At 48.0% G+C, this 27,286-nt stretch overlaps 8 protein-coding genes across 8 annotated transcripts; 5 read left to right on the forward strand and 3 right to left on the reverse strand.

Annotated features, from left to right (window-relative positions):
* Window positions 1-2,413: 2,413 nt before the first annotated feature.
* FPOAC1_003890 (uncharacterized protein) lies at window positions 2,414-4,083 on the forward strand (the record flags this gene model as incomplete). Its single annotated transcript, XM_044848445.1, has 6 exons — window positions 2,414-2,667; window positions 2,952-3,062; window positions 3,199-3,219; window positions 3,302-3,322; window positions 3,802-3,822; window positions 3,900-4,083. 6 exons carry the CDS (start codon window positions 2,414-2,416, stop codon window positions 4,081-4,083), a joined length of 612 nt encoding a protein of 203 aa, XP_044714361.1.
* A 496-nt stretch (window positions 4,084-4,579) lies between these two features.
* FPOAC1_003891 (uncharacterized protein) lies at window positions 4,580-5,015 on the reverse strand (the record flags this gene model as incomplete). Its single annotated transcript, XM_044848446.1, has 2 exons — window positions 4,580-4,584; window positions 4,625-5,015. 2 exons carry the CDS (start codon window positions 5,013-5,015, stop codon window positions 4,580-4,582), a joined length of 396 nt encoding a protein of 131 aa, XP_044714362.1.
* Window positions 5,016-7,855: 2,840 nt separating this feature from the next.
* On the forward strand, window positions 7,856-8,710 carry FPOAC1_003892 (uncharacterized protein; the record flags this gene model as incomplete). The annotated part of the gene is made up of 1 exon (XM_044848447.1): window positions 7,856-8,710. One exon carries the CDS (start codon window positions 7,856-7,858, stop codon window positions 8,708-8,710), a length of 855 nt encoding a protein of 284 aa, XP_044714363.1.
* Window positions 8,711-10,525: 1,815 nt separating this feature from the next.
* FPOAC1_003893 (uncharacterized protein) lies at window positions 10,526-11,410 on the forward strand (the record flags this gene model as incomplete). The annotated part of the gene is made up of 3 exons (XM_044848448.1): window positions 10,526-10,740; window positions 10,791-10,936; window positions 11,082-11,410. 3 exons carry the CDS (start codon window positions 10,526-10,528, stop codon window positions 11,408-11,410), a joined length of 690 nt encoding a protein of 229 aa, XP_044714364.1.
* A 289-nt stretch (window positions 11,411-11,699) lies between these two features.
* On the forward strand, window positions 11,700-12,181 carry FPOAC1_003894 (uncharacterized protein; the record flags this gene model as incomplete). Its single annotated transcript, XM_044848449.1, has 3 exons — window positions 11,700-11,755; window positions 11,806-12,057; window positions 12,109-12,181. 3 exons carry the CDS (start codon window positions 11,700-11,702, stop codon window positions 12,179-12,181), a joined length of 381 nt encoding a protein of 126 aa, XP_044714365.1.
* Window positions 12,182-13,838: 1,657 nt separating this feature from the next.
* FPOAC1_003895 (uncharacterized protein) lies at window positions 13,839-14,722 on the forward strand (the record flags this gene model as incomplete). The annotated part of the gene is made up of 4 exons (XM_044848450.1): window positions 13,839-14,222; window positions 14,272-14,362; window positions 14,414-14,583; window positions 14,627-14,722. 4 exons carry the CDS (start codon window positions 13,839-13,841, stop codon window positions 14,720-14,722), a joined length of 741 nt encoding a protein of 246 aa, XP_044714366.1.
* A 411-nt stretch (window positions 14,723-15,133) lies between these two features.
* Window positions 15,134-17,137, reverse strand: FPOAC1_003896 (uncharacterized protein; the record flags this gene model as incomplete). The annotated part of the gene is made up of 1 exon (XM_044848451.1): window positions 15,134-17,137. The coding sequence occupies one exon, from the start codon at window positions 17,135-17,137 to the stop codon at window positions 15,134-15,136; it is 2,004 nt and encodes a 667-aa protein (XP_044714367.1).
* A 5,401-nt stretch (window positions 17,138-22,538) lies between these two features.
* FPOAC1_003897 (uncharacterized protein) lies at window positions 22,539-26,609 on the reverse strand (the record flags this gene model as incomplete). The annotated part of the gene is made up of 3 exons (XM_044848452.1): window positions 22,539-24,500; window positions 24,547-26,134; window positions 26,188-26,609. The coding sequence occupies 3 exons, from the start codon at window positions 26,607-26,609 to the stop codon at window positions 22,539-22,541; spliced, it is 3,972 nt and encodes a 1,323-aa protein (XP_044714368.1).
* Between the last annotated feature and the right edge of the window lie 677 nt (window positions 26,610-27,286).

Raw genomic sequence — 27,286 nt, forward strand, 5'->3', positions numbered from 1 at the left:
TTGAAGATGGTGTGTGGTCTTGACCTGAAGCACCAGATCGCGACGATTCGGATGCAGGCGACACTCTGATGGTGTTGCGAGTTTGCATAGTGAAAGGTGGGGCTCGACGTGAGGCCATTTTGGGATGAGGTTAAAGTTCGGTTCTTTGATTCAGAAGAGAAACCCGGTGTTTGCTAACCCGGGCTCATAACCTATTGTTTATATTGCGCAGTAGTGCTGGGTGAAAATGTATTTTATAAAACTTGATTGTTCATTATTGATATGAGAGTTCTTCTCGGGTTTATATCTCTAGATGATTTCATCTAGGACTTTGAACTCTAAATCTAGGACTTTCAGTCTGACAGTCTAAACCCTGAAAGGAAGGGGGATCCCCGGATTTTCCAACAGCTGGTCGAGGACACTGCCAAGACTACTGCTCAGTTGGCCGTGAAGGACTGGCAATGGTACCACCGTTCGTTACATGACGGGCCATTGTTCATTTACGAAGAAGCTATTCCGCTTGCTTTCCACTTCGTTACGGAATCTGTTCCATGGGTGGGGGTTTGGACGTTGGCACTTCTGCCACAGAACGAATCTGGCCGATACTAAATCGCCGATTCTTTCGAGCCGTAGGTTAGTCTCTGCGGCCGAAATTGGCGACAGGCAGGGACGAATTGTCATCTGTCGGAACAGTGTCACGTCCACATAGACTAGTCGTTGAGCGAACGACATCCCAAGTGGGAGCCCACTTCGCTGGAAATGCTTTCGTTCCGTTACTTGTCGTGTGTGAGCATGGCAATGTCGGTCATCCCATCCCTCGTGTTTGCCGCAAAAAAAAAAAAAAAACCTCAGACCCACAGAATGTGAAGGATTCTTGACAGCCTTGCTATTCTGACAGAGTTCCACATACGGGGGGCTGGTCGAACATTGCTTTCCGGAAGCAAGCACCGTAGACCTGGGGGAAAGCAGATGGAGGCGCTTGATTGGCTGGGAAAAACAAACCCCAGCTCTCGCATGGCTATGCGTAAAGCAAGTTCGTCAAGTAGATAGAAGCTGGGTTGAAAACCCGGGACTTGAGTCAGGTCGATTTTAGGCCTCAAAGTCGATCTGCCACCTGCAGACCTCCAGGGCCGTACGATGTACGATGTACGATGTAAGACGTAAGACGTCAAACGTGAGACGTCAAACGTGAGACGGCAGACGGTAGACGGCAAACGGCAGCCGGACGCTTTTAGCCATATTTGTGCGGACAGGTCAGAGCTGCCGAAACGTCGCGACCCTTTGTTATCCACTGCGGTGATAAGCTACCGCGACAAGGCAGCATCAGGATCATTCCGGGCTTCCGGCGTCCCCACCACTGAACATAAATTAGTTGGTGTTAATTAATCAGTAAACGAATCCGCCCCCCACCCACTAAAATTGTCTTTCTCTCAGTCACACTCAACGATCGAGGCAGGGGAAAAAAACTGCCCTCTTACATTCCTAATCCAGGGTTTTACGGAATTGCCGTCTCAAGTTGGATAGATACCCGGTATTAGCGTTGAGGTCCCAAGAATGGTGTTTATTTTTATACATGTTATTTTGAATTGTGCTTAGTCAAATTCCGTTTATTTTTTACTCTATCTATTTCAATACAACTTTTCTTCCTCACTCGGCCAGACGGGCCTCTTCATCCGGGGGGTGGAAAAAAGACATGGAGCTTGAATGACATCAAAAACGAAGAAATTGGGCACTAAAGGTGCCAAACAGTGCTAAGCCGTAGGGCAGTGGACAGGTGCGGAAGACGGACGCGAGCAGGCGTCGCGCTAGTCAATTAAATCGTCTAGTTTTGGACCCTTCTATAACTTAACCTCTTTTTCTTGCCTTTTTATATATATATTCGTTTATTAGAGTGATAAACGGGTTAAAATAAGGCAAGAAAGGAATTAAAAAAAAAACCAAGAATAGCTTCTTGCAAAAGACTTGGTAAGAGTAGGTAAACTTCGTCAAAGGTACTGTACCCATGGTGGTGATGATTGAATATTCGTGCAGTTGCCCCCCCTGACCCAACAGGAGGACTGCAGTTGCCTGAGCTGAACCAGACTGTCGGTAACGGCCACTTTGTTCATATATAAAAGTGTCGTGGAGGAGAGAATTGGACGTTTGGCACATCCTTCGTTGTGCGTTTGCCTGTTGCAAGTTGAATTGACTCCGGCATAGAGGCTTTGGCATCTTAATTCGGCCACTTGTCCACTTGTCCACTCGTCAACTTGTTCACTCGTCAACTCATCTGTCTGGTGATTTGTCTACGGACTTATCATTTGACCTGCCTATTTTTTTCCTTTTCCACTTTGTCTCCATCTTGTCACGCTCCTCGCGAGTCCATCTCTTCATCTCACATTCCATGGACCCTTCAAAGACCAGACAAGCCCAAGCCCACGCCCGGCAGCGCCATATGGCGCTAGCGCCGTCCTCGGCCCCGGGCCAGCTGCGTATGCCCGCGAGCCGCACCCGAGGAAAGCACAAATCGACTGCTGCCCTGGTGCCTCAGGGTGTTCAACCTAGCTCGCAGAGGCCCTACCAGCAGTCTTTCAACGGAGTTCCTCAAAAAAGAAAGATTCCAGCTCACCACCATTATGATCGGCAGCCACAGTTTGTTGGTACTCCCGAAGACGTCGAAGATGATGATTTGCTTTATCCTGATGAAGAGTTTGTCCTGTTTCTGCTTTCCCTTACATACCTACTCACCCTCTTCCCTTTTCTTTTCATTGTTTTCACTTTTTCACTTTTTCACTTTTCACTTTTCACCCCTACTTGCTTGTCCACCTGTTTTGGCCAATTGTGTATTCTCGAAGCCAGATTCGTTGTGCCTTTTCCCATTCGATCCATCTCCGGCGATCATGTCCCTAATCTGCTTGATTTGACTATTCCTGTTCCTCCCCGTTGCCTCTCCAACTTCAGCTTGCCCCGACATAGGCTGACTAATACCATAGAGGTAGCTTCGGTCAATATTCCTATGATGAGGAGCCAATGCCGCAAACCATTGGCGCCATTATGGAAATCCTATCTGATGTCCAGTCTCAGTTAACATCCCTATCTCATGGGTGAGTTAGCCCTGCACCAATGTAGCCCAATTGTTCTTTTTTTTGGACAGACGTTGGGCGCGTGTAGGACTACGTTTGCTTCCGCGTTGACATCCTTCCAAGAGTGTTGCTGACGAAACTGGTTTGAATTCTGCAGGTTCGAGGAACAAAAGAAAAGGTAAGCGGTCTCCCAAGCCTTTCGGCGATCGATAATCGCTGTGGACATGTTGGAAACTGACCTTTCTGATCTTGTGTGGCAGACAAGTAAAGGCTGACGCCGTGTAAGTATCCTCCAAAGTATCACGGTCATTACTGCTGGCGGACGTCCATCTCTAACACCGTGTTCATGTACAGGTTGAAACATCTATCTCGCCAGTGAGTTACATAGGGTCCGAGCATGCTTGGTGTTTCTGACCCCTTCTCCTGTGGTCGGAGAATGTTCGTTGGTTGACGTATGCCTTCACTATCGATTAGGTCGGGTGAGAACCTTCAGACGTGAGTAGATGGACGCCTTGTAGCACTTCCAAAGCTGCTTTTACGCCGACGGATGGCCGGATGCTGACGGCTTTCCCATACCGTAGACTGGAAGAACTCGTGACAACGTGAGTTATCAGAGCTATTGAGCCAGTGTTTCTCTTAGCTCGCTTCTTTTTCTCTTCTTTCTCTTTTACTTTATTTTCGTTTCTCATCACTTTTGTACCTTTCTTTCCTGCTTTCCTGCTTTTCTGCTATGTTCCCTCTGACTAACGTCTTTCACAAGTACGCATCAAGTGGACAGCCGGTAAGTTTTGGTCACATCCTGACTCTTGCCAACCCGTCCATCCGTTTTCTCCTCTAGATCACTAACAGGATCCAAAGCATGGACCAACTACCACTTAAGCTCTCCAGTAGCATAGTACACTTAGCTCAGGAGCAGCCCAACCTTCTTACGCAAGGATCCACAAATCAGACAGCTTTTCACATGGGATTGGACTCTGTCGATCCTTCCAACTTGACGAACAACAACCGGGCAGGACAAGGGAACAATGGGGTACAGGGATAGTGTTGATGAATGTTGGAGGGTTGACAACCAGCACCGAAAACGATGGAAATGAATAGGCACAGGTATTTCAAGTAAATCTTCATACATGTTTTTGTGCGAGTAAGTGAGCCAGTGAATGAATGAATATGTGGACATATATGGGAGGGATGGATTGGTGACACAACGCGCTGTGAAAGTTAATCAAGTGGACCGGAAAAGGAAGATCACGTCACACTAAATAAAAGAATAACTATACTTTATACCAAAGGTTGGGCTAACTAGAATCGCGAATCACATCCACGTGCTGAAACATATGTACAGGCTGTACTGAGTCACCTCACGACAGAGACCGTTGAGATATACGTCACAGGCTGTTATTGCAGAAGCGATAAAAAAAGGATAGATCTGTCCCCCCCCCTCATTCAATTCAAACACAACTAACAGTAAGATGCTAAGTATGCCAAAGCCTCCGACTCAGTGCACCGTTGCAACATCTCCGAATGGTCCTGAGCAAGGTCTAGTCTGTAGTGATCCCCGGGCACGACAGCCGCAAACGACCTACTGTCTTCGAATTGATTGGAGTCAAGTCTCAAGCTGGGCGGCGTGTCTAGAGGTGAGCTGCAGATCTGTTGCTGGAACTGATGCTCAACGACATGAGGCAGCAAATTCGTTGGTGGGGTCACCTTCGTTGCCTCAGTTGACGGCCTCTGGAGTATTTCCTCGAGCAAGGTTATATGTTCCTCTCCCAAACGGATAAGGCGCTGTTGCAAATCCAGTACAGCCTCCATTTGGTCGACTGATGTGTTGAGGGAAGCGCATTGTTGGTGCAGCTTTTCGTTTTCTAGTGCAAGCATTTGATTCATCTCTTGTAGGAAATGGGGTAACTGCTCAACAGTCATTGTATGAGGCTGCAGAATGTGGCGTGGCGAAGGGACGCTAGGGGGTGAACTCATTTTAATTGGTTGACTTCGTAATACTTCAATAGCCAAAAGAAAGTTTCGATGAGGCTATCTTAATACAAGGCCCCAATGATAAGAATGACGTCTGGCATTACAGTCACACTCATATACAATATAATATGTAGTTCAGTGTACTGCACCGTGACGAGGAGTCTATTTATGTTTTCGATTCGTTGTCTTGTCATATAAAAGGCTGTTTTCTTCTGCTGTTTTCTTCTGCTGTTTTCTTCTGCTGTTTTCAAGTTCGTTTTGTCCTCGACTCAATAATGCTAGCGGTTATTTAGGACAACTTCAAGACCAATTTGGCCCGGACGCCCGAGTGACGGTCCTTTGTCACTGATTGCATGAAGCTCCACCCAGTATAGCGTAATGCCTTGGTTATCCAATACGTATAGTTACAAAACTGATTGTGGATTCTTTCCCAGTCGAATTCCGGCAACTTTACCACGTTGCCATGCAGGGACCCCAGGGATGTAATGAATCAGACGATGCATGGAAACATTGTAAAAACATATATAATGTATAAGCCAAGGTCTATAGCGTTCTAGTGTCGTACATGCCACCAAGTTTCCACTTCACATCATACAATCTCAATCTTCGCAATGACGGCTACCACGAGCTGAAGTAAATTTGATACAACAATTGCGTCTCTAGAAAGGTTAAGTGGCTCCGACATGCATGATACGTTACGAGACGTTACCCTACGCCGGACGCTTTTCCCTAATGGAATTCTAAATATTTCAGAGCTGTCGTTGCCCCGTACTACCTGTGCTACAGAGTTTGAGTTACAAGCCGTATTATAAAATTCCCATTGGAAGCTGAATTGGGCTGCACCATCAGGTTAGCATAAGAGAAGCAAAGCAAGAAAAGCAAAACACACCCGCAGACGGCGTTGATACTAGTTGGGAAGTGGGCAAAAGGAATCTCGGGCTCTTAGCAGAACATTTTGCGCCATGTTAGTCGGTGAATATTACGAACTCTGCGTCTATATGTACAGGGTGATGCGAGTCCAGCGTCTGTATTTTATTATTGATGTTTTTTTGAGATCGCCCCAAAATGGACTAAACGTGGCGCACGCCCCTGTACTAACGACGCTAAGTATGATCCCTGCCTTTCGTACTCAGCATTTAGCTGGGCACCAGTTTTAGACTCCATGCAGGGCCAGCCAAAATGAAGAGGATAATCCGTTGTGTGCCTTACAGTATTGAGCACCGACAATTTCCACACAGTGCACAATATGTAGCTATATTCACTGTGAATATGGTATGGGCAGAAATCAGTGAGTGAATTGAAGTACTTCAATGGCTTACGGAAGGTCAAAGTACCCTTTACTCGCACTGTTAAACGGTCTCCACTCCCCCGCGTTCGAGCCCCAGTCTTTAGGCATCCGCAATACTTGTGGATACTTCCCTCAACCAGCCAGAAATTGATTGTAGGCCGGTTTAAGGGCCTGATTCTGACACAACATCTGCTTCCTGGGTAGAGTCATGTACCTAATGGCCCCCACCCTAGACTTGATACAAGCATGTTATTTTTGGAGCGGAAGCTGCCAATGCTCAGTACTACAGTGCTGAACACCTCCACCTTCCGCTTCAAAACAACATTCTCTTTATAAAATCCAGAGTGGAGACACTTCGGTACATAGATCTACCTAGTAAGCAATTATTTTGTCTGAATTTGGCTGCATTATGCGTGCGTAAGCAATTTTTGCATGCGTGAAAGAAGTACCCAGAAATATCGCTGCTGCCTAAAAAATCTGGGGGAGTAGGGACAAGTCAGCAGTGCGAGATAGAAGTACTCTCTCCAGGTACAGACTCGGTAGGTACTTTGAGAAACAAAAGATAAACTAAGTCACAGCGCGTACAGCGTGTCTAGGGTACATATACTTCAGATGTGGAAACATCCTTCATTGAGAACGATTGTTGTAGGAGAGGAAGCTATCGGTGTTCAATACTGTATATAAGAATTAAGTACATAACTGTAAGTCGATTACAGTACATGTCTTCGAAGCCCGGACGCCGAAATATTCAGATCCTATTATGACTGAGACATGGCGGGGTTGATATCCGCTCTGGCTGTGCATATGGCGTGCGCCGCGCTTAGTCCGTTTTGGGACATTCTCAATAAAACATCAATAATAAACTACTGACGCTGAACCCGCACCACCCTGTATAATATTTAGGGAAACGAGGACGGAAAGCAGGCGTTGTATGTAAGCATTAGCGACTAGTGCCCTTTCGGCCAGAACAGGCCGCCGGGCGTAATAAATTGTATTGTATTGTATTGTATTTACAACATCGACGCTTACTCGACATTTTATGTCTGTGGCTTCATTGGGTTGACAAGGTATTTCGTCTTGGCAACTCAGGATGTGATTAGCTATAGTACAGTATTCGACTGTGCTTACTTTAAGTACGAGATCTATCCTCTTCCGTTCTGTGTCTCCTGACATTATCCGGTGCGTGTTTGTTGGAAAATTAGACCTGTCAGGCGGGTTCAGGATTGCGAGGGAAATCATGTAGAATTTCAAGGCTGGGACGATACGCGATTCGGATTGCACCGAATCCCTTCTTCATTTGCCAGGCTGGGTTACGCAAAGCGACTAACACACAGGGTCTCAAAATAGATGAAGTCGGCCGGTACTGGCTTCTCCAAGACAAATCAAGCGATTATCCTATATCTGTAAACTCTGATAATGGACTTCCAACGTTGTTGACATGGTAGACTGTCCAGGCAAGGATCTCAATGCATCCCGGATACTTAAGATAAGGCTTCCTGCCTTTTCAAAACCAGCATCGTGTTTCTGTTACGGACCTTTGTGTGTCGATGTCTAAATGCTGCTTCCTTACGTAGGACTTACGTGGCAAGAGCCTACTAATTGCACGCAGGAGATTAGCCGGTATGAGGATCAATGTTCAAAAAAATATAGAGAGGAATGCACAAGCACACAAAGACACGGAGGTATAGCGAAATTTCCCCGTTTCAAATACCTACCAACTGAGCTTCGTCTCGCAATCTGGCGGGCGGCTTTTGCAAGCATAGACCCGGCCGTTGGAGTCTGCACCTTCGCGCACGATTGGTGTGAAATCACGGTAAGCCATCCTCGCTCCGCGCATGGTCGATCGCCACCAATCGCACATGCGTGTAAGGAGGCTAGAAGCGAATGGTCTCGCTCCATTAGCATTTACGAAGGACCTGATCGAGCTCCGGAGTATCTATTTGTCCCGCGGACCCTCTTTCTAGTTCCTCCGTCCGCAGTCACAGACTCGCAGCTGGAGCATCTCATGCTACCTATAGAGCACATCGCCATCAATGTTGCGGACAGCCCTGATCTTTTCCCCCTTTTTGAAGCACTAGCAAGACTTCCTTCTCTACAGACCATAATCATCATTATACCATCAGATACTGTCGAAGAGCACCAGGCTATAAATTGGCAGGAAACGATACGGCATGATGAGGAAATGCTCAGCCGAATGAGTAAATTGGTAGACGCGCCCGCACCAGACGGCGAGTGGCATCATCGCACCTACATGGGATGGGTGCTATGCAATTACTTGGAAAGTTCAATGGCGAGGAAGTATTATGCCGGAGACAAAAGACCAAAGATAAAGCTTTTGGTTGACCGAAGTGGGTCTTCCTTAGAGGCTGGAGTAAACACGGGACAGCCTTGGGCACTCTATTTCTACTGAATCATAGAATTAAACAGTATTTCAGTTCGCACCCCTATAGGCTCTTTTCTTATGGAGTCTTTACGTTCCGACCCGCCAACAACATTGCTGACGTTCAGTGGATAGCGCCCACGGTGCCGACGCGCGAAATGTGGCATAGATCAACCTCCACATCGTAGCACTTCATGTGTGGGAAGCCTTGTTGTAGGAAACCGCGATCAGCGAACAAGCAGTATTCTATCCATGGGCTACTTCTAATTTGCAATTCTGTTTTTCTTCGTCAAGGCTCGATTAGTGTCGGTACTATGCCCTTCATCCTAGCGCTACAAGTATCGCAATTGGTGAACTGTACTGGTGATGATGTCAAAAGCTCGGATCAAATCCGATAAACACATCGCGCTTCCTGGCGTATCGACGAATGTCATGCAAGGAGAGTAAACGATGCAGACACCAGAATTTATTTCAAAGTGGTTGGTATGCTGCATCTCTCATGTACAGGTAGTTATCCAGTGGTTGTACCCTCGACCGGAGGGCCGTAACGCGTCCACTGCTCTTGTTGCGGACACAATGACAGTCTATAGAAGTCTTCGACTTCAGCAAGCATGTCTTGTGGTCCCGACACTATTACTTGCGGAAGTTGTGCCGTATAGTGCTGAGTAGGTACCTTCCGGGGGGAGGGCATCCTCCACGAACGTTTGGGCCATTTCTAACATGCAGTTTGATGACTGATTATTGCTGCTGCAGAGCGCGACCCATAAGCACCAATGGGAGAAGGTATTGTGTGGTGATTAGTCAGTGGGCGCGCCCAGGCGCCCACGTATCAGTCGCCAGCCATCTGACGTAGCGGCTCACGACTCAAGGGCCTGTATATTCTGTTTCCAATCGTTGTTCGATTGCTCTATCAGTGTAACGGTTGCACCTAACCGTTAAGCCACAGGGCAAAAGATCGGGCCATAACTGCTATTGTAGCAATTACGGTAGTGCTTACAGCTGCTTATAGAGCCTTATAGCGCTGTTACGGTAACCAATCGTAACATATATATAGTATAAGTAGTTAGCTATTTAATAGTTATACTGACCTTATAGAATTATTTTTAAGTTTTAAAAAATCTAATCAAGCTTATTTTAGGACTTATATATTGTCACGGCCAGGGTCGCTGGATGCATTCAGGGTCTTACCGCTGCACTAAATGGCAAAAGACTAGGATGCAAGGTCCCTGACCTTACACTGCATTCTCATATATATAGCTATAGCGCCCTCGGATCAGGATCAGTTCAGGCTTCAGGCTTCAGGCTGTGACAGTAATGACATCAAAGCCGACCAATTATGGCTTCCAAGCGGTGGAAGTCATCTGATTACTCGTGGGCATATCCGGAACAAGTTCTAGATTTCTGGCTCGAAATGCCTTTCAAGGAGAGGGCACATCGGGGTGCAGGACCTGGCTCTCCGTGACGTTATTATAGATAAGCAATCGACAACGAAGGTCAATATCTCCCTTTGCCTGAGGTCTATTCTGGACGTGGAGGATGATGACATCTGCCCCCATTTGAATCCATAATCGGCCTCCATGGAGATTACGGCACATGCCTGGACATATTCCCGGCATTTTCAGTCATACACCTTGTAGAAGCCACATGGGCTACGGTTCGGTCCGTACGCGAAAGTTTATCTTACATTTGTTGAATTAGACAAGCGGCCTCTAATTTCGGCGAGGACTCTATAATCACACCTCTTTCCATTATGAAGTTTTGTGTCCCCGTCATTCAAGCATCGTAATTCTATCAATCAATAACTGTTCTTACAACCAAACACAGCACAAGTCTCAACAACTAACCATGGCGCCTTCAATTATCATACCGTCGTCCAGTTATGTTGGCGGCCATCTCGCCTCGACAAGTATCTGTTCAGATCACGTCGACATCCCCAATGAGGTGAGTGACAGGTGGATCAGGTTGCCCGAGGCTCTGTTCTCGTCAATTATGGCCGTCGAGCCGGAAGTCAACCCCATGCACAAGACATCAAAAGCTCTCTCAGATGCATGGCTAAGAGAGTAAGCCACATCGTGCGTCAATCACCAACGATAGCTGACACACCGCACAGTGCGCTTCGCATGGATGACAAAACGGCTAGCATTTGGAGCCGACTCGACATCGCCTACATGAGCGCTATCTCTGCACCCAATGCCGACCTGGAGACACTTAAGCTTATGAATGATTGGAATGGATGGGTTTTTGCATTTGATGATCGTGAGTAATCTCAGTCAATAGCACCCAGATGGTAGAACCAACCTCGCCTCATAAACTTGGAGAAGTTTAAGCCGTCACCATTGGCCCACGCCGCCCCATGCATGCAAAAAAGTGTTGACCAGAACAATCCGCTAACAACCAACAGCTTTCGACGAGGGTTCCTTCGCAAACAACCCCATCAAAGCAGCCGAAGAGATAATTTACACGCTCGCTATTCTCGATAACATCCACCCTGTAATATCACCTGACGTGAACCCATTGCGCCATACCCTACAATCATGCTGGAACCGCTTCCGACTACGCGCGAGTCCCGCGCTACAGTATCGCTGGAAGAGGCATCTCACCATGTACTGCGTCGGTGTCCTTCGGCAAGTTGGTGTGCAAAATACTGCTTCAAGACTAAGCATTGGGGAGTACATGGATATGAGAGCCGGAGGCGTTGGGGCGTATCCCTGCATTGGGCTGATGGAGTAAGTTTCTTTTTATCCTTTGTTCCTTTTCTCACCGTCGATCACCCTACAGTCAGAGTGACTGGAAACATTCTGCCTTGGATGACCCTGTTTGACAATGCCTGAGCCAAGAATGGTTGCACATCTCGTCTGGATTGAGATGTGTTTGCGGTTGCTGAGGCTCAAGCTCATTGGCTACGAGCCGAAGACACTCTAAAACTAAGGGACAGGTCAATAATACATAAAATTCAATGACCAATCAGTTGATCTGTAAATGCCAGGTTCGCTGAAAAATTGACTTACCGCAAGACGTCATGGATCATCCTTCTCTCGAAGCCATCTCCCGACTCACATGCGATTTGATCACCTTGTGAGCCAAATCCTATGTAATTAAACCTCTCTGATACCGATATCCAGCAGGCAAAACGACCTATGCTCCTACCGAAAAGACCTTATTCAAGGCGAGGACAATAACGTCATCTTCATTCTCAAAGATCAGGGTCTAACAGAACAGCAAGCTGTGGACGAGATTGGAGAGATGCTGTGCGATTGTTACCGACGATGGGGCACTGCCCTCGCAGATCTTCCATCTTGGGGAGAGGGTATTGACCGAGACGTGATCAAGTTTGTCAACGGTTGCAGAAATATTGCCCTAGGTAATCTTCACTGGAGGTATGTACCGGCCTAGAATGCTTATGGTTCATGAGTGGTTGACAAGTGCAGTTTAACTACATTCCGATATCTGGGTGATGAGGGTCCTAAGGTCAAAGAGACACGAATGATGAAGCTTCCTTGAACTGGCAATTGTGTATATCAAGAATGTTTGAGTTGCCGACCATACTAGATAGCGCAGGGATATCTTCTCGGGTACAGAGGTGTGATGACGGAAAATTGGATGAACTGGAACGCGCAAACGTGGTGTTATGTAAGGGCTAGCGAACGACAATTGTTAGATTTATCGATCGGAGTGGGATACTAGCGATGGTATCCAGTATACTATGTATGGTTTCTAGAGCCAACTTTAACTACTTTGGCTACGAATTGCCTATTTAATGCATATGCCATAATGCCATGACTTCTTCAAAGATTAACTTGAATATGTAACGAGCCGAACTTCAATCTCCTGTCCTTTTTATTCCGGGGCCTACCCAGCGTGATAGATATAGCAAATAAATAGAAGGTGGGCTGGAATCATGGACGATTGCTCAAAGCATTTGTGCTGATACAGGGTGGTGCGGGTCCAGCGTCAGTACTCGTTGGCTAGCCGGGAGGGGGTGCCAACTAAGCAAGCTTGCTTAGTTGGCACCCCCTCCCGGCTAGCCAACGAGTAGTTTATTATTGTAGTTTTAATGGACTAAGCGTGGCGCATGCCATATGCACAGCCAGAGCCGAAATCAACCCTGCCAGGTATCAGCCACAACAGAATCTAGGTATTTCGGCGTCAAAAGGAACATAGCCGTTTCTCCTTATAATACAGCACTTGCAGCTTCCTCTCCAAAAATAACTGTCGTTTATAAACAAAGCCCCATATATGTAGCCCAAGTATATTTTCACACTGTGTACACTCTTCTCCGGAACAAAAAGGGCGAGTCTTGATGTGCTTACCTGATTGATGCAAGCTATGGTACTTATTGTTCATACTGTGGGACTGTCTCCACTTCTCCAGATTCGCGACCCAGAACTCCAGGCAGCAGCGGTACTTCTAAGTACTTCGTTTGCTCAGCCAGAAATTGCTTACACACCCATAAGGCGGCCAAATTCTGACCAAACATCTGCTTATGAGGTAGAGCTATGTACCCGGATAGCCCCACCCTAGACTTTACAAAGAGTATGTTTTTTTTGGACGGGAAGGTGCAAGTGCTCAATACTGTAGAGTTAAACTACAGAACCGAGCGAAACCGGTATATTCTTGGCGATCAGCGTCAACGTACAATTTGGGCAGCAGAATGTCTGCATCTTATTCTGTAGTCTGCGGCACTTTGCGATGGACGCCACACGCTTCTAAAGAGCATCAGGTAGCCTATTAGTATGCTATAGGTATATTAAATAGCCGTACAGTTCGCCAGCCATTTGTTTCTCTCCACTGCGATGCGCTCCTTGGCGCTTTGGAAAAGTACTTCCATATGACACGTAAGCGCTGCAGAGAGCTGAAGAGCCTCATATATGTGTGTCCAACGAGCCTTTAAAGTCGCGACTTCAGACTGGAGAAGCTCAATTTCATTCACTGGCTCCGTCTTGATAGGTATACCATCCTCAGGTATTGAAGATGCAGAGGCACAAACCAGGCTTTCCAGAAAGAAGGGTTCGTCTGAATACAGACTTGAGGAAGGCCGGTATCCAGGGTCCATACTAGATGAAACGATCAAAGTACTTCCGTAGTTCACAAACTCGGTTGGCCAAGGTAGTATATATACCCAGATGGCCTTCATTTCTATGTCTAGCTAATTAAAACTATGAGCACACAGATCCGACGAAAACAGAGCTTTTGCGTGATCCAGACGCAAAGTTCCAAGCCAGCAGCTGTTCCATGTCACCTGCACAGGCATCCTGATTCGGACTATCAACGCCGTCGCCAACATAATCATGGGAAGATGTGGATTGGCCAGCATCGCCATTTGATGAACCGCCAGCTGGTTAGAATCAAACAGCTTCCACGGGCGTCTTTGTCCGATTGTGAAAAGCTTGCCAGCATCTCCCATGACAATGTTATACGGCCAGAATCTTTCTATTACGAGCCTGAAAATGACAAGTTCTTCATCGTTTTCGAGTACCTGCATCTCGATCTGCTCGACCTTTTCCCCCTATATCCGGAAGAGGTAACCTGTATAATCAAACAGGTGAGACATTCTTTCCGGGACAGTTGGGATGGCCAGCTCACAACCTAAGATTGTTGCAGGCCTTTGCCATCTCAAGAACCTCGAAATCGTATTTGGCATCGATAATATCCAAGTCAACGAATACGGGTTGATTAAGATAGGTAGAACTATTCACATTAAAGGATTAAATGTCTCTGACTAACGAAAATGAGTGCTCGATTGGAATTGGGAGTTTTGTGCCGATGGCATTCTCTGCGATGCGAACGAAGGCTACCTAGTTGTCTATCTTGAAGGAGTCATGACTACAATGGCCCAAAGCTGTTTAGATCTACCTGCAGAGGCTTTTAGTTTCCTTGCAGATGGAGTATTGCCTGATCTTGATGTGAGTCAAATTTGGATGAAAGTACACAGCTAATTCCATCTAGAATTCTTACATCCGTGACGCTCCCGGGCCCCACGTGTTGAAGAGAGCCATACAGTTCGCTATCCGTGAACGATTGCTTATGAGCGACAGGCGTTGACCATCTTAGGTAGTGATTCATATGTCTGGAGTCCAGAAAGGCGTGGTACTTTGGCAGCGATCCAAACGTCACGCGATGGCATTGACTCTGCGGAGGTACTATGATTCAAAAATTGTTATTGGATCTGATTAGTAGCTAGTGTACAGTACCTACAATACAATTTATTACGCCCGGCGGCCTGTTCTGACCGAAAGGGCACTAGTTGCTAATGCTTACATACAACGCCTGCTTTTCGTCCTCGTTTCCCCAAGCCCATGCTGTGCCACTCTAGATCCGTCTTGTAGCAAGGCGGCAAACATATGTGCGAGGTCCCTGAGGGGTGTCGAAGAATTTGATCAAGTATTTCGATTGTATAATAAGCCAAATAATGAATCTCTTTCGCAAACAATTATCAAGAATAACTGTCTTTGGTTAAAGCTTCACATAGGTGAATCTAGAAACATCGGGTGGTTTGCCATCGCAGACCACACGCCCATGATCATCTAAATCAGCACGCAGGTTGGACATAGAAACAGAACTTGAAACTTGTTTACATTGGTAAACTTCATCATCGCTGACGCCAAGTTTGTCTCGAGGGATCCAGATCGTAGGTTCTTCGACAGTGAGAGCGTAATGTTTGAATGCGTCGTTTACGAGTAATTCACGGTCTTCTTCAGGTATATCTTTCAGAGTCGTGGGAAATTCGGTAATCACCGAATCGACCGTGTGGGCGTGTGGATTCCTCTCGTCTGAAACTACTTCATTCATACTTGTGGGATCCCCTAAAAGCCCCTGTTGGAGTTGGGGAACACTCTTCATTTGCTGTTCTGGAAAGGCCACTGTCCCGTCACAATTGCCCAACTCCACCGGTAGAAATCGAAAGAGAGGAGCAAATCTCCAATTCAGAAATGTCTGAAAGAGGACAGTAGCCACTAGTACTATGACCATGATGATTGCATGTGCTGAACAAACAGCATCTGCGTTTTCATCCTTGACCATGAAGAAAAGACCAATGAGACATAACTCCATTACGTACACACCGGTAAACGTTTGATTAAGAGCCCGAGGATAAAGAACTCCCCCAGTGTCATGGTCGGGTTGGTAAAAATTCAATATCGTATACCGTTGAGAAAGCCACATGAGGCCAAAGGTAAGGACAGCGAAGGCAGAGATGATTGGGGATATTATGCAATAAATTAGCGCGATGCATGCGAAATTCGTGTAAACGGGAAAAACAGAGCCCCATTTTACCGAACGCGGCCTCATCTTGCGAACCCACTTATCTCGTGGACTAATGTCGAATAAGGGAGCGAGAATGTAATGTGAGATCAAACTGCCCACCTGGAGTAGCGTTGCGGAACTGGTAGAGAAGGACTGGAGCACCATATAGGAAAAGAAGTAATTTGATGCTCTAGGGAGGTTTTGAGCAAGAATGTTGATCACTTCACTAGCTTCCTGCACGCCCCGGACGTTCGTGACTAGCTCTCTAATCGAGGCTGTGAAAAATGAGGCAATGGATACAACTAGGAATACTTGTATGAACAAGAAAGCAAAATAGAAAGTCTGGACGAACTCTTCTCTCAGAGAGTAGGTCTTAACTCCTTTGAAACCCGCCAAATATTCTAAAAACAATGGTAGAAGGATTAAAAGTGCTGTTAACGCCATGGTCGGCAATAAACCGGCAATTACTGAGATAGCATGCCTGAGCATCTCTGTGTGGTTAATGAACGAAAGTAGGTCGAAGCCTTGAATAAGTTGATCTACCTGACTGAGGACGCCCGTCCAAGCCACTGGAATTGACCAGAACGATAGCATCAGGAACAAGACACCATAAGTTATTATGGTACGAACCCAACCAGATCTGTAGGACAAAGCCAAATTAGTCCAAATGATCTCATCGGGGGAAAATCCAATGCTTCTGGGTGTCATATGCTCTGGGAGGTGGTGGATCTCGCTTTGGCAAGCCATATGCGCCGCGATCTGATTGTGGAACTGGATAAATGCTGAGTTTGCGGGTGGGAGGTCGTCATAAAGTCCCTTTTGCTCCTCAATTCTCGTGTTAAGCTCATCTAACTCTTTCCGACACCAACTTATGGTGTCGACCTTTTCGGAGAAAGGCGCAATACGGGGCAACCAGTGCAATCCCTGGTATGGGAGTCTGTGTGTCGGCCGGTCACTCTTACTAATGAACTTTTCCCATATTCCCCTGCTGTTGAATTTCTCGCAGTCAGTAGTCGAGAGCTCACTGGTAATGAGGCTGCTGCTCCTGCTGCGTCTTTGGATCCTGGTGTCTGTGAAATTTGTAGGAAAGAGACGTTGCCAATATCTCGTTATATTTTTGCCCTGACAACGTTTCTTAGCGTTATGAGCTTTTCTGATCAAGGTTGTCTCTGCAACTTCCAGCTGCTGAACAAGCAATTCTCGCCGATTGATCATTTGAAGGAGCAAGGACAAGTCTTTGTTTATCCATATGTTCTTCACTCCTCCCGGAAAATGGTTAAAAACTTGTCTCAGGTACTTATCATTACAATTACTAGCAGGGATGGAATTGACAAGAATTGTTGCTGCTGAAGATCTTGATCGATGGTCGGCACTGGTAAGATGAGTTTGTCGTACTTTGATATAGGCTCTCATTTCAAAGAAGAACAATGCACAAACCCATGCGACAGTAGTAACGGCCATCACAAGATGAGCCCAGTAGCGTTGGCTATTGCTCGGTCGAATGTTGCCCCAGGCCAGCGTATCCAGGCCGGTAACCTGTGTATTATCACCCTCATCCTTAGCACGTCCATCGGCATCAACGCGATGACCGCGCCCGTTGATATAGTTCAATGGAATGTTGGAAAATCCGGGGATCCCCCTTCCTTTCAGGGTTTAGACTGTCAGACTGAAAGTCCTAGATTTAGAGTTCAAAGTCCTAGATGAAATCATCTAGAGATATAAACCCGAGAAGAACTCTCATATCAATAATGAACAATCAAGTTTTATAAAATACATTTTCACCCAGCACTACTGCGCAATATAAACAATAGGTTATGAGCCCGGGTTAGCAAACACCGGGTTTCTCTTCTGAATCAAAGAACCGAACTTTAACCTCATCCCAAAATGGCCTCACGTCGAGCCCCACCTTTCACTATGCAAACTCGCAACACCATCAGAGTGTCGCCTGCATCCGAATCGTCGCGATCTGGTGCTTCAGGTCAAGACCACACACCATCTTCAACCTATGACAGTACCACGGTCATCTCCGAAAAGAATACTCTTTTCCTTCCGCAAGAGCTCAAGCTAGGCGGCCCCTCCAATTGGGAGCAATATTGCCCAGCTCAGAAGGCCATTCTTCGGATCAATGGTCTCGAAGATGCTGTCTTTGGTGATTACCCTCCCGAGGAACAGCAGACAATGGATCAAAAGATCAGGGCGGCGAAAGCTGCCGTCTCCATCCGAGGTAACTGCACTGGAGAAGCACTCAGTCAACTGGTCGGGATTGAAAACCCCCAGGAGATGTTCAACCTTCTCCAGGCCTACTGTATTGGCACAGGCCCAGTTCTCCTGCAGACAACACTTTACCAGTTTATCCGGATCAAATCAAGCTCTTACGAGACAATTCCACAATTCAATGTCGATTTCGAACGACTCGTCAAACTTCTCCTCGAGCAAAAGGAACCAATCTCAGATACCCTCAAAAAGGTGGTCTATCTGACTGCCTGTGAGAACGAGTACCCCGACTGGACTGCCAGACAACGGGCTCTCCTTCGCTCTGAGCATCCGCCAACACTACGATCAATGCAGCAAGATCTCATTGATGAAAACAGGTCATCAGATGACGATGACAGTCATGGTACTGCCTCTACGTACTGGGCCCACGGTAAAAAGACCGGGAGGAAGGGCCTAACCACAAGAAAGCAAGAGGCAAGTGGACGGAGGAGAGGCTCTTCAAAGAACCAGCGAGCCGCGAACAAGTTTAACCAGGAGACCAATCATCGAGTCGGCAAGCACAAGGATTATACCTGCACAAACTGCAAGAAGAGAGGACATCACGAAAATGATTGTTGGTTCGCCCATAAGGGTAAGCGGCCCGACTGGGCAGTCCGTCTCGCCAAGGAACTCATGGAGCATGATCGTCAACGCGACAACAGCAAGAATCTCCATATTAAGGAATCAAATCACATGACAGTCGAGCGATCTTTTCTGATTCTTGAAGACAGCGTCTCAGACGAGCCGCCTATGGACAATACAGAAACGTGTAAGGTCTCCCTTGATAGCATCTCTTCAACCGCAGAATGGCTGTTCGACACGGGTTCGTCAGTCCACATTTGCAACGACCAAAGACTATTCACAGTGCTGCAGCCTGCAACCCGAACGGTCCTCGTTACGGGCGGTGGGAAGGTGTACCCATCCGGTCGAGGGACAGTCAAAATTTGCTTCATAAACAAATGGGGCGATCAGGTCACAGTCAACCTCAAAGACACGCTATTCATCCCTGAGTTTCCGGTAAACGTCATGTCAGGGCTCAGGCTGTACAAGAACGGCGGCTGGATTGACGGTAACGACATATACGACCCAACAGGAGACGTCTTTGGTCTCCTCCGTATAGGAAGGGACGGTCTGTACGTCAACACTGAGGTCAGAGAGACAGCCGTTTCAAACCAGGCCGTCTCCGAACTCCAGCCAGAACCATGCAATCACCACATTGTTTCATCAAAGCAATGCCTGGATGTCGATCTTTGGCACCGAAGACTCGGCCACGTCAACGTATATCAGGTATCGCAGACTGCCAAAATGACGAGAGGAATGTTCTGCGACAGCCACCACAATCATGAGCCTTTCAATTACTGCCTCGCCTGCGATATCGCAAAGGCCCTACGATGGACTCCACGAAACAAACGGAAGCGAGCCTCCAAGGCCGGTTTCATCCATGTTGACACCTTCAAAGTCAATCCACCGGGTATTAGAGGCGAACGATGGGGAATGATTGCCACAGATGATAAACATCGAATGAGATGGGCCTACACATTCACGAGGAAGGGAATGGCTTCGGAACTTCTAGGCCAGCTCATCTCGAAGATACGAACTCAGTATGGCATCCGAGTGTACGCAATCCAGATGGATGGCGGCTCTGAGCTCTATGGTGCGTCTCTCAAGAACCTCGAGTACACCCACGGCGTCAAAATCATCAAGACGACACCATATACTCCTGAATTTAACGGAGTTGCTGAGCGCTCTAACCGCATCATCTTTGACAAAGTCAGAGCAACCATGGAATCGGAAAGAATCCCGATAGAGCTCTGGCCATTGGTCCTGGAAGATATGGTGCGCAAGACAAACGTGACAGCCACCAGGGCAATTGATGGCCTCACTCCCATGGAAAGCTTTCTCAACGAGGCCTTCCCCGGACAAGACAACAAGCCGGATCTATCCGGAGAACGAATTTGTGGCTCACAAGTCACGATACACATACCAAAAGAACGAAGATTGAGATCACACAAGTTTGGTCCAAGAGGAGAGGCTGGAATCTACCTATGCATGGAAGGTTCACAGATCTACACCTGCTGGGTGCCCTCTCGCAGAAAGGGACATCAGATCGTCCGCTCTGCAAATGTGAAATTCTACGAAAAGGTCGGGGAGAAAGAACTCCTGACCGAAACTGAGCATGATGTTGAGCCGGAAATCCGCAAGAACGGAGCTCCCATCTCAAGCCGGCCACAGTCAGTCACGGAGCAGACAGAAACTCCGAGCCCACGAAGGTCTGAAGTGAACAATCTTCAGCATGCCGAGGTGCATAATCCTCAGCATGGACAGACGACAACATCCATGACATCAGCTAAGCTGCCAGATCCCCGAAAAGAGGTGATCACTGAGCCCAAAACAATGACTGAAGCGCTTCAAGGTCCGCAAAGGGAGCATTGGCTCAGAGCAATACACAGTGAGCTGCGCAGTCTCCTCACGAAAGGAACTTGGCGCATGCTGGACCGCAACCAAGCTCACAATAGGCCACTTACAGTCAAGTGGGTATTCAAGGTCAAGAAAAAAGAGGACGGCAACCTGGACAAGTTCAAGGCGCGGCTGGTGGTCAGAGGCTTTGAACAACAGTTCGGCTTTGACTACAACCAGACCTTTGCCTCTGTTGCCAAATCGGCGACCTGGAGAATCCTCCTCACCGTTGCTGCCTGTCTTGACTGGGAAATTGAGCAGATGGACGTGTCGACGGCGTTCTTGGAAGGGGACCTCGACGAAGAAGTCTTCATCGAAATGCCGGAAGGACTTGTCGAGTATTTTGACCAACACCCAGAAGACCGTCCGCCAGGATTTTCAACTGAGAAGATCTGCAAATTGATCAAATCCCTCTATGGGCTCAAGCAGGCGCCTCGGCAATGGCAAAAGAAGCTGAAGGAGACCTTGGAACCCCTTGACTTCAGACAAGCAACGTCTGACACGGCCGTATATCACAATCCCACAACGGGAGTGATCATCATCACATATGTGGATGACTTCCTCATCATGGGCAGCAACAAGGAAGCAATCCAAGGGTACAAAGCCCGCCTGGGAGAGATCTTTACCATGACTGATCTTGGTCCCGCTAGCCATTTTCTTGGAGTAAGAATAACCCGAGACAGGAACTCAAGGCTGATCTACCTTTCCCAGGATGCATATTTTACCAGAATACTGAAGAAATTCGGCTTAGAGGATTGCCGACCGGTCAAGACCCCGATGGAGCGAAATTCACTCTCGACACTGCAACCAAGAGACAATGGCGACTCGGCTTCTCCAGAAGAACGAGAAGACTATAGCTCGAAAAACCGGCTCGTTGATGTATGGAATGACCCAAACCAGACCCGATTTAGCTTTTTCTTCTCTCGGTACTCTCGAGATACATGTCGAATCCATCACCAGCACATTCACGACTGATCAAAAGAAGTCTTCGCTATCTACAGCAGACAAGAGACCACGGCCTAGTGCTTGGGGGCGTCAAGAAAGATCCTGAATCCGCTTGGAGCATCACAGCTTGGGCCGACTCAGATTGGAAAGGCGACACCGTTACGGGAAGATCGACGTTCGGGTGGCTCGTTCAACTTGAAGGGTCTACAGTCTCATGGAGGGCCAAACGGCACGAAACAGTAGCACTATCGACCACTGAGGCTGAATATACAGCACTCTCCCAGTGTGCCAGAGAATTGGCCTGGGTTAGGAACCTCTTTTCTGAACTGCTCCTTCCGCTACATATGCCCATCCTACTGAACGGCGACAACCAGGGTTCCCTAAAGCTATGCAGAAACCCTGAGCTCCACCAAAGGACAAAGCACATTCCGTTAACCGAGCACCATATCCGAGAAGAAGTTGAAGCCGGGAACATTGATGTGCAATACGTTAGCACACACGAGCAGGTAGCAGACGGACTCACTAAACCGTTGAATGCAGTCAGTCATGGCCACTTTCTAGAAGCCATTCGAGTCAGTGCATGTCCGATCGAGGAAGCAGGTCGTATTATTTGGAGTACTGAAGTCCACGATGACTCTGTACCCTGAAGACAAGGTGGATGGGGGCGTGTTGGAAAATCCGGGGATCCCCCTTCCTTTCAGGGTTTAGACTGTCAGACTGAAAGTCCTAGATTTAGAGTTCAAAGTCCTAGATGAAATCATCTAGAGATATAAACCCGAGAAGAACTCTCATATCAATAATGAACAATCAAGTTTTATAAAATACATTTTCACCCAGCACTACTGCGCAATATAAACATTACCTATTAGCCGCCTACACAAACATGACGCGTGCACGGGCTAGATTTGTTGTATTTCGTCGAATTACCACCACGACTGCGTACAGTAGGGTCTAATGTAATTTAGTACGCCCTCATATTCTCAGTAGTTGTATCCATCCACTGCTCCATGTCCGCCATAGAAATCCCCAATACCAAGACTCTTCCTGATAGGCAATTTATCACAACTCTGCTTCCCGAAACAGCTACTTTTCCGCCGCGGCATTCGGGAGGCAGCCAGAGTAAGTCCTTTCCGGCCGCTGTGACCCAGGTGCTGTCTGTGCAGGCAAGCATCGGGGCATGCGAAGATTGCCACGGCATAGCAGAACCGGGGCGAGATTGTGAGCTGCATGTCAGGGGAAATGTACCACAGTCTGTGACAATGCCACGCCCATCAAGCGTAAAAGATAGAACACCTGCATAGACATGCAATGATACGAGGTCTTCGCACTCGCCCGCCTCGGCATCCCAGATCCGTATCGTCTTGTCACCAGAGCCTGATGCCACCTTTTTCGAGTCGTGCGAGAACACCATCGAGTTGACGCAGTTGGTATGGCCCTTCAGCTCTCGCTCGCACTCGCCCGTCTCGGCATCCCAGATCCGTATCGTCTTGTCATCAGAGCCTGATGCCACCTTTTTCGAGTCGTGCGATAACACCACCGAGTAGATATGGCCGGTATGGCCCTTCAGCACTCGCTCGCACTCGCCCGTCTCGGCATCCCAGATCCGTATCGTCTTGTCATCAGAGCCTGATGCCACCTTTTTCGAGTCGTGCGAGAACACCACCGAGTAGATATGGCCGGTATGGCCCTTCAGCTCTCGCTCGCACTCGCCCGTCTCGACATCCCAGGTCCGTATCATCCCGTCATAATAGCCTAATACCACCTTTTTCCAGTCATGCGACAACACCATCGAGGTGACCCACTCGGCATGGCCCCCTAGCACTCGCTCGCACTCGCCCGTCTCGGCATCCCAGATCCGTATCATCCCGTCACAACAGCCTGATGCCACCTTTTTCGAGTCGTGCGAGAACACCACCGAGTTGATATGGCCGGTATGGCCCTTCAGCTCTTGCTCGCACTCGCCCGTCTCAGCATCCCAGATCGGTATCATCCCGTCAACAGAGCCTAATGCCACCTTTTTCGAGTCATGCGAGAACACCACAGAGTAGACATCGTCGGTATAGTCGTCGTCTGGCTCGCAAGCGCACCCGCCCGTCTCGGCATCCCAGATCCGTATCGTCTTGTCATAAGAGCCTGATGCCACCTTTTTCGAGTCGTGCGAGAACACCACCGGGCTGACCCAGTCGGTATCGCCCTCTAGCTCTCGCTCGCACTCGCCCGTCTCGACATCCCAGATCCGTATCGTCTCGTCATGAGAGCCCGATGCCACCTTTTTCGAGTCGTGCGAGAACACCACCGAGTAGATATAGCTGGTATGGCCCTTCAGCTCTCGCTCGCACTCGCCCGTCTCGGCATCCCAGATCCGTATCGTCTTGTCATCAGAGCCTGATGCCACCTTTTTCGAGTCGTGCGATAACACCACCGAGTAGATATGGCCGGTATCGCCCTCTAGCTCTCGCTCGCACTCGCCCGTCTCGACATCCCAGATCCGTATCGTCTTGTCATCAGAGCCTGATGCCACCTTTTTCGAGTCGTGCGAGAACACCACCGAGTAGATATGGCCGGTATGGCCCTTCAGCTCTCGCTCGCACTCGCCCGTCTCGGCATCCCAGATCCGTATCGTCTTGTCATGAGAGCCTGATGCCACCTTTTTCGAGTCGTGCGAGAACACCACCGAGTTGACCCAGCTGCTATGGCCCTCTAGAGTCAACAAGCACGCATCCCAGTTTGCCTCAACCTTCGGCAACGCGCTTATCCATCTCGGAATAGCATATTCAAATCTCATTCGCACAACACTCTTGCTTGGTGTAAAAGCCAGACAACAATAAATCTGCAGCGGCGCTTCGGCTATTACGGAAAAGTAGATCTGAACAAACCGCACTGCATCCGCCACAAAAGTCGACAGCCTCGAGTCTTTTTGGTTCTAACATCTGTCAGCGTGGTTAAAACCATAAGGCATAAGCACAAACCTCTACCCATCGGGCTAGTAACCTAAGTGAGTCCAGGCATTCCTTGGCTCGCCCCAGTAGACTCATCGCTTCCACCCAATGCAGAAACTTTGTCGTCAAAAAGTCATAAATTTCCTTATCATCGTTTGGCCTGGAGTCACCCTCGGTCTGATGATAAGCCCAGTGCATGCAAGCATATTGGACTTGTGAAGGCATACTTTTCTCCAGTTGCTCAAGGTCGACTGCAGATCGACGCATACCGGGAAAAGATAGGCCGCATATGTTCTTCCGCAGCGCACCGCGCATAATGCGCAAGCAGTGTTTCGCTAACATTTGGTGAGTACATCTCTCATCTACTTGGAACTCGCTTTTCTCTTTAATTAAATAGTCTCGAAAAGATAGATGCAGTAGTCGTACGGGCGCGTTCCGTGTCGGCGGGATGTTGAGAACCGAATGGAGTGTGTCCAGTCTGTTATCTACGACCTCGGGATCGACTTTAAGCAGTTGTGACAAGGCCCTAGCTGAAAGAGGATCTGCAAGCATTACTATACCGCCAATTATCATCTTGAAGTTATTGATAATCTGCTTTTTATCGTCTCCCGAAACGCCAGTAATGAATGAGCGTAGGACCGGCCCGTACGTCAGGTCTAATTGAGAAACATGACCTTTACTCTGGTAGTCTAGAACCTTACGCAGCTGTATCGAAGGGCTATTGCGGTTCCGATCGCCAACAAAACGACAAACGGTCGCTGCGAAGATAAAGAGCGGTACAGCCATCTGCGCGAGACTCTGTACAATTGGGTGGCCTGGCCAATCCGAAGGCAGCTTCCTTTCGTCGCTGACAGTCATGTTGAAATCGTCTCGGATCTTCTCAAACTCGGCATTCAAGAACACAACTATATCGTGCTTGACAATATGTGGTGGGATGTCATGTAGAACTAAGTTCTGATAGGAGCCCTGCACCTGACTAAATCCCAACCGAATGGGAAGCTCTGGCCTGCTCGTTAAGAACACCCTGAGGTGAGGAAGCGGAGTTTTGGCTTGCGAGAGAATATTTATCAGCAACCTAATATCAGCCTCTTGATCACACTCGTCCAACGCGTCGATCACTACCACAACTGGGGACGTCGCTTTCGCCACCGCTGCTGCCTCAGATAGCGGTTCTTGGATGAGTTTTTGGAACTGCTCTCTTGTCGACTTTCCCACAATGGCCGGATTGTCATCAAGAGTCTTCTTGATGAAGATAGCAGCTCCTTGAATGTCAAAAGCCAGTTGATAGGCTAGAGTAGACATCACTTTGTTGAGGTTGTCTCTGTCCCTCTCTCCCCTCTTGAAGAAAAAGCTGGCACCAAGATCACCCCGCTTTGATCGTGAATGTGCAACAGTCCGCGAGATAGTCGACTTTCCAGTTCCCGCCATGCCATTAAGCCAGAAGATCGTCTTGGACGTGGGGTTGTCGATCCAGCAGTCTATTTCTTTGAGAAGCTCCTCACGTGTATCAGGCAAGCATGTCGGGTTGTGTTCTCCTGCCTTGGAGTCAAAAGAGGCACCGTGTGCAATGGGTAATTGGTTAAGCGTAGTTCGGTCATTCACGTTCTGGAGGATCGTGCTAGGTCGTATCTGCATCAGCTCAGTCACCGTTTCCCAGATTGCATCGCTTACGTCTGATCGATAGTCAACGCTGAAGAAATAGTGCCTCTGCAACGTTCGAGATCCTCAATGGTTTCCTTAACCTCTTTGCTTTTAAATGCCCATTTGTGTGCGCTTATAGCAAAAAGGCCCATCCCATTTCGACCAGTCGAAAGCTGAAGCTGTTTCTCGAGGATTTCCAGCCTCAAGCGGCTGTCTTCTATCGCAGACTTCAAGTGTTGCGATGCTTTCAACTCATTGCCACGAGGTCCTTCAACGAGAGCCTGGAGCTCTCTGGTGGTAGTCAAAAAAGTGACAACTTCTTTGCATAGTCTTTGAATATCATTCTTGGCGTTCTTCACCTTGTCGACGTATTTTAGGCATAGGGAAAATACTTTTTCAGATAATTCGACCACAGCAATGACGCTGGATGCAACGCCGAGTGCTTCCGCCATGGGATCTGATCTCTGCACTCGCTCTCAGGTTTGTTGGCGATGAATGTACTGCCGTGGAACGAGGAAGGACAAGATTCACTATATCATTTCCGTACAGCCCGCAGGGGTCTCGAAAGTTGGACCGATACAACAGTCCACAACGACAACCATGTTTTGAGTGATATCTTGGCTCTGACCGATATTTGACCCATATTTCTGCTGCGACTCACGCCTTGTACTTACCCTGTATATGCACCCCTCGCCTTACTTTTACCAACCCCACAAAGCATGCTGACATTTGCTTTCGTCCCGACACCCCGGTTGGGCTTGGCTTGGTTCTCTGTATTGAGCCTTTTTTTCTTCTCTTTTTTGCGGCAAGCACGAGGGATGATCGACATCATTTGTCAGTGAAATGGGCTCCCGCCTGGGACATCGTTCGTTCAAAGACAGACTGGCCTACGTGGAAGCGATGCGGTCCCGACAAATGACATTTCATCCCTGCCTGTCGTCGATTTCGGCCCTAGGGACTGGCTAAGAATTATTCAGCAAGTAACCTAGTACCGGCCGACAGGTGCACCGCCGAAATATTTCGGATCGCTTGAGATAAGCAGTCCTTGGACACTGACGGAACGTGCCTAGCTTCGGTCTGTATCCACATTGGCCGCTAGTCACTTTTAGCTTTGTTGTTAGCTCACATG

The sequence above is a fragment of the Fusarium poae genome, chromosome 1, assembly GCF_019609905.1.
Source record: "Fusarium poae strain DAOMC 252244 chromosome 1, whole genome shotgun sequence".
NCBI lineage: Eukaryota > Fungi > Ascomycota > Sordariomycetes > Hypocreales > Nectriaceae > Fusarium > Fusarium poae.